This window comes from Achroia grisella, unplaced genomic scaffold (assembly GCF_030625045.1).
Source record: "Achroia grisella isolate CSIRO2021 unplaced genomic scaffold, CSIRO_AGI_Agris_v1 utg782, whole genome shotgun sequence".
NCBI classification, from domain to species: Eukaryota; Metazoa; Arthropoda; class Insecta; order Lepidoptera; family Pyralidae; genus Achroia; species Achroia grisella.
The window spans coordinates 635,443-648,038 of NW_026713022.1; the positions used below are offsets into that span (position 1 = coordinate 635,443).

The 12,596-nt window shown below is 29.7% G+C and overlaps 3 protein-coding genes across 4 annotated transcripts in view; 1 reads left to right on the top strand and 2 right to left on the bottom strand.

Annotated features, from left to right (window-relative positions):
• The window catches only part of LOC131851210 (probable G-protein coupled receptor CG31760), a 42,116-nt gene extending 38,286 nt beyond the window's left edge, over nt 1–3,830 (bottom strand). For both annotated transcript variants that reach the window (XM_059201665.1, XM_059201666.1), the window contains exon 1: nt 3,478–3,830. The gene's annotated coding sequence lies outside the window, so the exon portion shown is untranslated. The remainder of the gene's footprint in view (nt 1–3,477) is intronic.
• Nucleotides 3,831–7,042: 3,212 nt separating this feature from the next.
• On the bottom strand, nt 7,043–8,522 carry LOC131851296 (uncharacterized). Its single transcript, XM_059201781.1, has 3 exons — nt 8,318–8,522; nt 8,055–8,237; nt 7,043–7,600 (listed from the first exon to the last, which is right to left on the bottom strand). The coding sequence occupies exons 1-3, from the start codon at nt 8,364–8,366 to the stop codon at nt 7,383–7,385; spliced, it is 450 nt and encodes a 149-aa protein (XP_059057764.1). The 5' UTR covers nt 8,367–8,522; the 3' UTR covers nt 7,043–7,382.
• An 881-nt stretch (nt 8,523–9,403) lies between these two features.
• On the top strand, nt 9,404–12,075 carry LOC131851285 (uncharacterized). Its single transcript, XM_059201767.1, has 3 exons — nt 9,404–9,546; nt 9,623–9,784; nt 10,850–12,075. The coding sequence occupies exons 1-3, from the start codon at nt 9,495–9,497 to the stop codon at nt 11,077–11,079; spliced, it is 444 nt and encodes a 147-aa protein (XP_059057750.1). The 5' UTR covers nt 9,404–9,494; the 3' UTR covers nt 11,080–12,075.
• Nucleotides 12,076–12,596: the final 521 nt, after the last annotated feature.

The window sequence follows — 12,596 nt, forward strand, 5'->3', positions numbered from 1 at the left end:
TATATACTTACATATTAGGTGTTTATATCTATATACCTGTCTTAAAATACAGATAATTCTTCTATGTCTTTTACATTAAGTCAATTAACTCCCAAACGGTTGGACCGATTTTGCGGGCACGACGACTTTTGAATTTTCTAGTACTTTTAATGTTGCAAAAATTCCAAAAGCATTTTAGAAAAATGTATGTGACTTGTACATCTACCTCAAAAGATTTTTATATCATCTTACAGTAAGTAATATGTAGGTATTGTTTTATATAAATGTGTAAATTGCAAGTAAGTATGTATCTGAAATTCGTACAACAACATATTTTTTATGATTTCTTTATGGTTCGAACCCTAAAATACTACTTAGCCATATAGACAGGTAGGCAATAGGTGTACAATAAGAACGATTTTCGAGTAAACTGTCTTACCATCACAGATTTCTTATCATCTAAAGTTTCCATCTAAACGGTAAGTACGTACTTAAGTGACTAACTACCACATTAATCTGAGATATCAAGGTATAATCACATCGTTGTGCGTTATATTTTTAATTCCCTTGATACGCTATCTCATGAAGTTATAATAATAGTAATGAAATTATGTACCTTCATGTCTGTTACCCTAGACAGAATAGTCAGAGGCATTGTGGATTGTGTGATAAACTGTGATGAACAAGTAAAAAAATTAGAGACTACGACCGAGTCGACGACGACGACTTATATATCTATAAATACTATAAAGCAGAAAAATATGTAGGAAATTCCGAATCTATACATAGAACTTATCAAACCGAGCTGATTCCATTAAAAGATTTTCTATTAAAGCCTCTGGTCGTGACAAGGTAATAATGTGTGTTTTAAACTACATTGAATATGTATTATTATTTTGTTACACAAAATTATTTAATCCTTAAGTAGATGAAAATGCCATCATAAATTATTAAAATCAAGGCAACCTAGGTGGTCTGGCGGTTTACCACAAGACTTTATGTCCTATGGCTACGGGTCTTAAGTATTGTATGTATAATTGTTTGTATTGGTTTGTTTCATATGCATATTTAGTGTATATTTACATATTAAATTACTTCTATCAGCGGTCTGGTACCCATGATAAAAAATCTGGACCAGCTGGCTGTATATTAATTATCCTTGGTCGTTATTGTTATGTAACCGTCATCATCACCATAACAGTCCATCCCTAGACTTGGACAAATCTCTGTCCGTTGTAAGGATTTAACTTATAGTATTAACATAAAGGCCAAACTTTAAGTACTTATATTTTGTAAGTATTTGTTAATATTTATATAACTTGAAACTAAGATATACATATACGTATAAAAAATTTCTCGTTTCGCGGTTTGTTACCAAACTCCTCTGAAACGGCTTTACTGATTTTTCGGGTAGGTTTCAGAATAGGAAACAACTATTTTTCATTTCCTTCAATGATAAGGTTGACCCATCCCTAAAAATTTTTATTTATATATTTCCAATTCTTTTTATATTATTTTTTTCAAAATTATTAATCATTATAAATACAAACATAGGGTATGTTTTCACCCGTCCACCATCAACGCCTATTTTTTAATATGGATTTTAATTTATATGATAATACAACGTTTGGCAGGCCAGTATTCACAAATATATACTTACCTAATAAGAATATGCTCATTGTAGAAATGCAGGGTCTGTCTCTCTTTCCCCTTCATTATCTGGTAGTCAAAGTTTGCGATACAGACATAGTTTCATATTATGCATTTAAACTTAAGTACTTAGTGGTAGTTACGTACTAATTGATGAGATTATATAGAATGAGAAGTGGAGTGTCAATTCCACTAGAATACATAGTTAAGTCAATGAATATTTACCTAATCAGTTTAAAATTTTAAACTAATTAGTGAGCATCTTGTTTATATAAGAATTTCTGTATAACTAGTATTAGCAGTAATAAAATATTTAGCTATGGGCACATAACAATTAGCGTAATGTGTGTATAAATTAGCCGTGACTTCATACACGACATAAAAGATAGACAATCCGTCCTCGTGATAGTACTATACATACATACAGTTTCATTATAGACATATGAAACTGTATAGACAATAATTTCGAATTTATAATATTAGTATGGACTAGTTTTATTTCAAAGTTTTGCCCGCTTTAATTAATTTAGATACTTTCAAACATCGGCCCATACAATAATATTTACGAAATCTCTCCATTTATAAAAAGAAATAGGTACACAAAAATATTATATTATCACGTATAAACGATATAAAGACATTAAAATCAAATCTGTCTTTCTCTGTTTATCATCAGTAGTCAATAGCGATGATATAGAAAAATAATGAATATGGAGAGAAAAGAGTAGTAGAAATAAGTATATAAACATCATAATTAATGGTAACGCGACTCTTATGATCTCTCAGTCGAACTGAAGTTCCAATAAAATAAGAAAAATCAATAAATCTATCATCCCCTTGCGGTATTTTTAGCTTAGCATTTAGAAGATAGAAACCATAATAAAGGCTCCTTTTTACGTTAAATCAATGGCTTTATTGTGAGATGTTGCATATTCTTTCACTTTCGTTGTTATTCAGGGCAGTATTATTACTAGTACCTTATAGATTTCATAAAAGTACTGTTTGAGGAATATATTGCGTGTGATATAATCGAATAAATGTTTAACTGACCTTGTTTGATCAATTATGTAATTAATTATATCGAAATACTTACTCATACATATTCCGCGTATTTATATTCGTACTCTACTTCTTACCTTATTTCGCTTTAATTAAATATCAATCTACTCTTTCCTTTAAATTACTAGTTGTATCGAAATTAAATTTAAAAAATCTATTATTACTAATATTTATAATTTAGTTATATGTAGCGCCCGTAGGTACTTAAATACCTATTCCAATTTCTATCATAGATATTATTAATGACATTGCACGCATATTTTATTACGTAATGACTAGAATAATTTCGTTGAATATTTGAATCATCAGAAATAGGTAAACAAATAATATAAAATAAAGAAATCGGTAGTTATATGTACCTATAAACATATTAACTTTATCTATCGTTAATACTGAAATATTATATTAATACCTACATGAAAAGTTTATAACATTATGATTTTTACATAAACAGGATAAACAATACTTAATAATAATACCAATATAATACAAGGAATATTAAAACACGGATAAAGTTTATTGTACTTAATAGATAGGTACTACTGCCATTGTAATAAACAGGTAATTAAAATACATTGGATGCGTATAATTTAAAAATAAATTCCTTTATTTATTAATAAACAAGATACTTATTGGAATTTGAAAGAGCCTATGTAGTCAGTAGGTCCACTTCTTTACGGGTTAAGGGTCATAACCTTTAACCGATTACACGGTGATGTAGTTTATTAAATATATCTATGAAATAAACATTGATTATTACGTTTAATAAAAATAATTAAAGGTACTCACGGCGCCTATTCAACTAACAGCCTCTTCAGCATGAATTACTCCAAAATGACGAATTCGTACACCCAGCCACAAATCGTCAATTAAAAAACATTTATGGAATTAAATATAATAAAAACCACACTGACACTAAAAATCTACACGGATTCTTTTTTACAACACTTTTAGCTTGCTAGGAATCGGTCTAAAAATGGTTACTTAATCATCCCACATGAAATTGCGTAGCCGGTCGAAAGTCGGTGGAAATGCGAAATTTTCCTCGCTACTGCCAGCCGGAGGACTGAGGGTTGGAGCTACGGGAAAATGTAAAGCCTCGACCGGGATTCCAATGAAAACAGAGCAGGGGTCGAGCGCATACTGACTCCCTCGCGCAAGTGACTCAGACATGAATCAGAAGAAATCAGAATTACAACGCACAGACCCTCCTTTTCTGTACCGAGTGGTCACGACGTTTTCCGAAGTTGATCGACGACAGGCGATCGTCGGCGAAAGCTCAATGAGAGACGATAATTCATTTTACTATGGAAAAGGACATTTCCCGCTACATACGTACCTATGGTAACTGTCGCTTTAGACATTTGGGATTTATGAAAGCTTTCAAGAATTTGTGTGATTAATTTCATTTTCTCGGTGCCTTAATTATGTTTATATCCAACACAAGTTTATTCATTTGCAAGTCTATAGTAATAAGTGTATTCAGGACTGTAAACATTAATAACAAATGACAGCGTTTTCTTTGTTAGGCAAAATATTATGAAATCTACTAAGTTACAAAATTAACCCTGATATTTCTAGAATTTTAGTCAGGGAAGTAATTAGTAAATGTTTATAAATAAACATTACACTACAACAAAGTAATTACGAGACACTCGTTGTGTAATTTAAATGCACAAGCAACACTCATTCATTATATTATTTACGACTAGCTGTTCCCGCGACTTCGTCCGCGTGGAATTTAACTTTATTTTTCTAAAATAAAAGTAGCCTAAGGTACTCCTTATTACATCAGCTACCTGCCAAAAAAAGTCCCGCTAAAATCGGTCCAGCCATTTCAGACATTAGCCGGAACAGACAAAAATGATAAAAATGTAGTTTTGGTGTATGTACCGTATTTATATTTATATGCATGTAGTAAAAAACGGTTATTTCAATATTACAAACCGACACTCGAATTTTATTTATATGTATCGATATAATAATGTACACTAATATTTTGCGCTCATTATAACATTAAATTTACGTCATAGTTAGCAAATAAAATCGATTGATATTTGGTAGTACCACAGATAATATAATATTACAGTAGTACTTACTTATCAAAAAAATTAATGTTTGCTATTCAATTAGCAATTAGGATGATTACATGGATTTCATTACGTCACAAAATTATCTACTTCATTACCCTCTACTTGAGATTTTGTGTGACAAAGGTTTCATTATCAATTTTGGGATATTGAATAAATCGGTGAAATGAAAATCAAGTCATTTTCACTATGCAAAAACTCTGACATTATCCGCATAGAAATTATGCATTAGTTTTTAATGGTTAGAGTTTATCTTTTTATTATTATTATTACAGTATCTATGATTGATAGTCTCGGCTTAGTGGTTACTCGACTTAGTACGCCGAAAGGTCGTGAGGCCATCTATACCTATAAATGAGCTTATGGCTAGGTACTAAAAATCTGTTAGAAATACTTAAATACGTTTTTTAATAATACACACATAATATACATAGAAAAGATCAAAACTTTTGGGCCAGAATCGAATCCGCGATCATCAAAGCAAGGTTCTGTGTTAACCGTTAGACCAGCGAAACTGTCAAATCGTAATTATTTGTACCAAAAACGTTATCGATGGTGTGATGATAGATGTTATTAAAATAATATACTGAGATAATATCTAATATTTTTATTATAAAAAATTCTTAATAAAGGCTTAATGGACGGATATGTTACAATTAAATTAAGACTATGTAACATGCGGCATTGTTACATTTACATTCTCATTCGAAACATTCAATTGTTTTTTTTAATCTAACATATTTATTTGAAGCGTGTTATTTACGAACAATTTTAGTTTCATGGCTTCTTCTTAATTATTGGTGAAATTGGTGCCATATAAATGGGATTCTTATTAACTTACGTAGAAAAGTAAAAAGAAATATTTTTCTACAGACAAAATTTATGATAATTTATCTTAATATCCAAAAAGGTCCTTAACATCAGAAACATATATTTACTATTATTTCTCAATATACAGTCTTAAGAAACTTAGTTTCGAATTATGATGCAATAATATGTGTAAGCTTTCACGAAGAAAGTAATTCCTGAAATTGAATTGAAGATAGCCTCTACGCGTGGTAATGTAGAAACAGAAAACTTGTTCTTATATTTAAAAAAATGTGTAAATATAATCTTAATATCAAGAGCTATTAAGTGATATTATTTAATACTTTCTAGTAATGAACAACTACAATTGAAATGTAGTACCAACAGCAGTAAATTGCTTAAAAATTCACTCCAATAGAAAAGACTTTGTTTCACATATTTAATAATTCAATTTGCCAATCTGTTGACTGACATTCACACTTAGACATACGTACTAATTTAGGTGCTAAGTGGTCAGGTTCTGTAAGACAATAGTCTATATTATAAATTGTTGTTAATTTTAAAGTTACACATTGGTATAGACAATCAGATGTAAACTTTACTAATTTGAAATTGTTGACTTTTTGTACTTGTGTAACACAACTAGTCAAAATTAAAAAAAAAAGTTTTTGTAGTTTAGCCATAACTACATTTTAAATACAAAAGACTTCTAAAAAACAATTCAATTGTTAATTTATGTACTCTATCTTTTCTAACATAATTATTTATTTCGCTTATATTTCAGGTTATTTCATTTTATTTCATTTTCATTAAACATTTAGTGTCTACACTACAGACAGTCTAATACAAAATAAATTTACATAGGCTTATGTTACACACATTATAATGAGGCAATTGTATTTTTAACACGCTATGGATAATTATTTTAATGGAAATGTATGAGATTCTTAAAAGCAATAGGGCATATTAATACTTACATACAAAGATGTGGACGGTTAATTCTTAACATCATATGAAACATTATTCATATATTTTAATTTAGTAATAAGTATCTTAGTTTATAGTTTTATTTAACATTAATAAATATATCATATTTTCAATTATTTCGGATTATCCATCCATTACATCCATTACATCAATATCAATATATACAATATAACAGTCCATTGGAAAGAAATAGAATTATAAACTGTAGTACATACTAAAATTGCAATATAATTAATATTTCAATAGTAAATAACAGGTTAATCCTTTTATTCATAAATATAATTATTTATATAAAAACGACTGGTATTTCCTATACTGTACAATTATGTCCAAAAGGACTGAAATGGGAGTGAGAATTTGAATTGGAGATAAAAGTCTCTCCAAGTTGAACATGTCAACAGTACAACAACAAATTTGTTGAAGGCTTGGTGAGCTGATTGCAAGATATAGATATGGAAAAAAAGAAGTTGAACATGTTAGAAAGCATAGAGTTCTACAAACATTGCAGACTATTATTAATTACAATTACAAAAATAATGGTTAACAACATAAATACTCCTAAACAGAAACTTCCTTTCCTTGACAGTTAGTGGAAATCCTAATTTATTTTATACTAGAATAATTTTACACTTATTTGAGATTCAAATTCAGTCACTACATCATAAGAACAAAAATATGTTTTTTTTTAACTATAAAATATTCAAGAAAAATCAAAATATGCTTGTGTCAAAGGCACTTATATTGTCATATTCATGTCACTTAATCTTATGAAGAATCTAATACAAAAATAAGTTGATACTAATATTGCTTTTATAATAATTTCTGCAAGTAAAATACAATCATAATAGTACTAAATATGAGAGTTAGTGATTCCTTTAAATATGATGAATTGTTACATTCATCAGAGGAACAGTAGCATTCCTCCCAGTACACTCCGTTAGGATAAACACCCCAGTTGCATACTCCAGTCACACCCGTATCGGCAACAGACGCACATCTTCTAATTACTTGTCGCCACCTACCATCCCCTGAAAATATGATAGAGATAGTATTAATATATATAATTATAATATATAGTAACTTATAAAAATAATAGAAATATGTAAGTATATGAAATATTTATATGAATCATAAAATACTCAACCAATTTTAAAAACGCAATCTTATACATAAATTGCTTGCATAAAAACCAGAGTGGATTAATTTGTTTTTTAATAGTAATTAATGTATAATTTATAATACAGTTTATTTTCTATTTTAATATTTGTAATTGTTATTTATTTTTTATATACTGTTTACTTTGCTATTAGGTTCATCATGGACATTAGGCATTGTTTTAATACATATAAAATCATTGGTCCCTTTATATTATTGTTATTACTTGTTATGTATGTAAATTTGTTGTGTTTGATAATCTAAACTACCTAATGTAATTTACTCAAATATTCAAATAATATAATTAATGGTTATTCCAGCACTTACATATAAAGCCTTTAGGTCCTTGTTGTGTTAATTTCATACAAAATGATCCAGGCATATGAGATTCATCACTGTTACACTCCACTGCTACATGGCTGTCTCTGTCGAATTTCTTGTAAGCGCCGCATGTGTCTTCGCCCTTGTTGTCTTGTGATGATGCGCATTGATAACACCTAACGCTTAACACTGGAAATTAAAATACATTTATATAAAATAAAGGAATTATTTAGTAACCACTGAATGCCGTATAAATTGTGTACACTTACCAGTGGGTAATACATATATCGTTAATAATATACAGACTTTTGCAATCATTTTTACAATTCTATATTAATAGATTTAAAAAATGTTATGAGTTCTGTAGATAACTTTTTAAAATACACTCAAAATATAACGAGCTATCCAGCAAAAACACCGACCCAACCCATCCAAAACATAATTCAACGAACGAAACGACACCACAGATGACACAAGAAAACTGCACAGATGACACAAGAATACTATACGAATGTATGAAACGAATTGTACTAATTTATTTCGTACACTTTTATTATATTCGTTACATAACCATATCGATTCGATTAATTTCGCACCCACACTTCGTTGCCGAACTAAATTCATTGTAATCGATTAGTCCATAGTGTTCGATTACTTACGAGAAAAAACAATAACTATTTAGTAAACTGAAAGTACTACTTTATATTGATATTTTATAACATAAGTAAAAAATCTTGTTTTTTGATAGTGGAACGCCTGTATTGTTACGTTTTTAGTTCCATAGTCTTCGAATGCAATTTATGCTTTTTTTACAATTATACTAATGCCGATTGATTGCCTAATCTGTTTGCAGATGGCATTCCAAACCTGCTGAAGGATTTATAGAGTAGTAGATCAACTCTTGTATGACTGTCTGAGGACAGAGCTAGGGGACAACGCAGATATTGAATCTCGACTCAAAGCCGTCGTAATTTCGAATTCAGACTGAATGCGATGAGAGTTAGATAAAATAACTTATACATTTTTCCATGGTCGTATTCATCATAGTTAGAAGCTGGTACATACGCCTATTATCTGTACCTAATAAAAACATGTATTTTAAACTGTTTTCGGTATCTTTTTAAGCGCGAAATTGCTCGCGGGTAGGTTGACTGATTGTGAGAACCATATCTGTAATAAACTGTAACAACTGTACTTAAAGCATTACATATCGGATAATTAATGTTTTTATTTTTTACTACTGATTGGACCGAATGATTGAATCAATTGCAACTTTAACGTTTAGATTAACAATTGTCATTTGGTTGTTTATTGTTAAATGTCAGATTGTCAGTTAGTATTCAGTATCACTTCAATCAAAATTGTTTTGTGTGTATGTTTACTATAGGTCGTTAGATAACTTTTTACGGTTTTTAATTTATATAGTAAATTTCTTTCTTTGCCATAATGATCAAATGTTTATTAATTTTATTAATCGTTTTAAGTATTGTGACTTCTAGTAAGTACTAAGTTTCTTTATAAAGTTGAAACATTCATGGGCACGCCCTGAATTTGAACTAAACGTTAAATTTTAGCTTTCAGCATAAAATGTTGGGATTGCCGGTCTAATAATGATCCGAAATGTGCGGATCCTTTTGACAACAGTACAGTTCCTATCACCGATTGCAAGCAGGAAAAGGGCCTTATCCATTTGCCGGGGGTAACGCCTCAAATGTGCCGGAAAATTAGACAAAAAGGTATTATAACCTAACTTTTGTATTTTTTATCTATATTATACCAGACATCACTTCTTTGCAACAAATGGCTTGATTGGTAGGTCATGCTACGAGTATTGACGCGCGATGCTGTAAGGTATTTTATTTGGTTAATAGAATTATTTTTTTATGGATGATAATGGGTTGGTGCAGGCGGGATCTGCACTGACGGTTTAAGAAGATGAGTATGAAGTTAGGTCAGTCAGCCTATTATGGCTTTCTCATTACATAGAATCCCCTCGCCTAGCATATATAAACTTTATGGATATAAACAGAAAGAGAACACTTCTATGCAGGGAAAAGAGGAAACCTATATTTTTATGATATGCTCATAACTTTTTGTTTTATTTTAATCTGGTATGATTTCACTAAAAAGGACAATATACAGATTCGGGTGTGGTGTTATAAGGCAATGTGTTCTGTCTATTTGGGTTAATGTAACAAACTTAGTTCCATGTGATTGTCATTGAGTAACAAGCATCAAAATTTTCTTATTTATAATATTAGTATATCATTGGTAGATATATGAAATATATTGTTTTAAATTTGATGAGGTTATCATTCCACCACATTTTAGATCCAATGATTTTTACTAGTTATATGTATATATATGAAGTTCTCACATTTAATTCTTGGTTTGGACAATGTAGGATGTAGACTCTTTTCTCTTAGTATTTGGGGTTTTACAGCAAGCTAAATCTGTCTACAATGTTCTAAAAGATTGAGGCCTGTCTAAAACTGCAATGACTTCTATACTAGAATGTGTGACTATAACAGCACTAGTAGACAGGGAAAGAAACTTGCCAGTGTTGAGAAACATGGGCAAGGCCTCTTAAACCTTCACCCGGCTCAGAATTCCAGGGATCTGATCAAATTTCCCTATTCAATTTCCCTATCTGTCATATAATTGACCCAACACCCATACAGTGAATGCATAGAATATAAGGAGTTAGTCTCTGGCTTCTCATAACACAGAGCATCCAAGCTTGAGGAGAGTCAAGTAGTATGATCATATGTCACTAATTGATATATAATTTTTATTTACAGTAAATGGTGTATGGCGTTACTTCAGAGGATGTGCATATCTAGGTGAAGTGGGTTTACAAGGAGATGAGAGATTTTGCCTTATGCGAACTGGTACATATAACATATTTATAGAGTACTGCACATGCAACAGTAAGGATGGATGCAATTCTTCATCATTATTCAGCCCTATTCCTCTATTATTACTAGTGACTGCTACATTTACAGTAATATTTAAGTTCTTTAGTTTCTAAGCATAAACCTGATGGAATCAATTGAATGATATTATATTATGTCGAGTACAAACAAAAATTGAAACTTAGAATCATGTTTCCAAAAAATAAAACCCAGTTAATAAGACAGTTTCACTTGTAAGAAAATGATCTAGTTTTTTAAGTAACCAAGTGTGTCATTTAAAAAAGATTTGAATCTCAAATATATAATACTATATTTTCACCTTTGATATGTATGCAGGAATAACAGCATTAGTTTATGGAAACTACAATGAATAGCTATGAATATCTATTATTGTTATACTCAAATTGATATTTTCTAAAATAATACTCAATCTGAGCAAAGATCTGAGTGAGAATTATCTTTCTTTGAAGTAAATGAAAAAAAAATAGACCTTTTTGAGTGGAGTTCATTTGATGTAAATACCATATGACTGTATATCGACAGATTATGATTGTAGAGGGTGTATGTTGGTCTTTGCATTTATAAAACTTCAGTACTGATATCTAAGATAATAAAAGGGTTAAGAATCATGTGTGAAATGTGAATATCATGTAAAAATTCAGAGACAATTTTTTTTAATGTATACAGATTTATAGTTTCTTACAATTGTTAAATTACAAGGAATTTATATTTAGAACGGAGATTTATCCTATTCACTGATGTAGTGACGCATTCAGAAATAGTGGGTAACGCAGGCGAAACTGCAAACACAGTTAAACAAAAATATTACGTCATTTACCATTAAATATATATATATATCTACTATTTTATAAGTAGGTATATCGTTATATACTTGTGAAACTGTATCAAAAAGGAAAAAGTGGAAATAATAAAAATAATTTTGAAACTTCGTATTAAATTGATCAAGTTATCACGAAATTTCTATGAAGGTTTAAAAATTGTTTTTTATACCTTAAAAATTATTCTATAATATTTCTTGTCCTGGTATAGCCTTTACAATTAATATCCTATGTATAATTATAATAATTCTTTTTAATAATATATTACTTATTAAAGGTCATAGTGTAACATAATTGAACTATGTTCTAGCATTACAAAAATTAAATGAACCGATTTCAATTAGTTTTTGTAAAAATTGTTATTTACTTGTTTTGACTATAAACAAATCTGTGTATATACGCTAATTACCTCACTGGGTAGGCAAAGAGATTGTTATTTGTCGGAAGTTATTAATAAACAAGCTATAATCCACAGGTTTGACCACTTTATTAGTTCAGTTGTGGCATTTCAGACATGATTGAGTTAGAAATATTTAAACATAATTTACAAAGACATCACCATTTTACGTGTACAGTCTGAGTCTTTTTATGACAGAATTATAAATACTATGTATATAAATGTAATATTCATAAAAGAAGAGATTATGGTTTCGTCTGTATTCTTGCAATTCATTATCTGAAATGTTATTGTGACGTATTGAATATAACTATGGCTAGTAACAAGGATTACCTCCCGTAAAGATTTCTTATTCGCTAACTTGGTAAGTTCGTGATTTAAGTAGCTTTTGTTTTGT

Bases quoted from the DNA above. Each gene is read 5' to 3' on its own strand.
- LOC131851296 (XM_059201781.1), bottom strand. From the start codon at position 8,366: ATGATTGCAAAAGTCTGTATATTATTAACGATATATGTATTACCCACT. The intron at 8,238-8,317 runs GTAAGTGTACAC...TTTAATTTCCAG, and splicing joins GATATATGTATTACCCACTG to TGTTAAGCGTTAGGTGTTAT. The intron at 7,601-8,054 runs GTAAGTGCTGGA...TCATATTTTCAG, and splicing joins AGGACCTAAAGGCTTTATAT to GGGATGGTAGGTGGCGACAA.
- LOC131851285 (XM_059201767.1), top strand. From the start codon at position 9,495: ATGATCAAATGTTTATTAATTTTATTAATCGTTTTAAGTATTGTGACT. The intron at 9,547-9,622 runs GTAAGTACTAAG...GTTAAATTTTAG, and splicing joins TTTAAGTATTGTGACTTCTA to CTTTCAGCATAAAATGTTGG. The intron at 9,785-10,849 runs GTATTATAACCT...TTTTATTTACAG, and splicing joins CCGGAAAATTAGACAAAAAG to TAAATGGTGTATGGCGTTAC.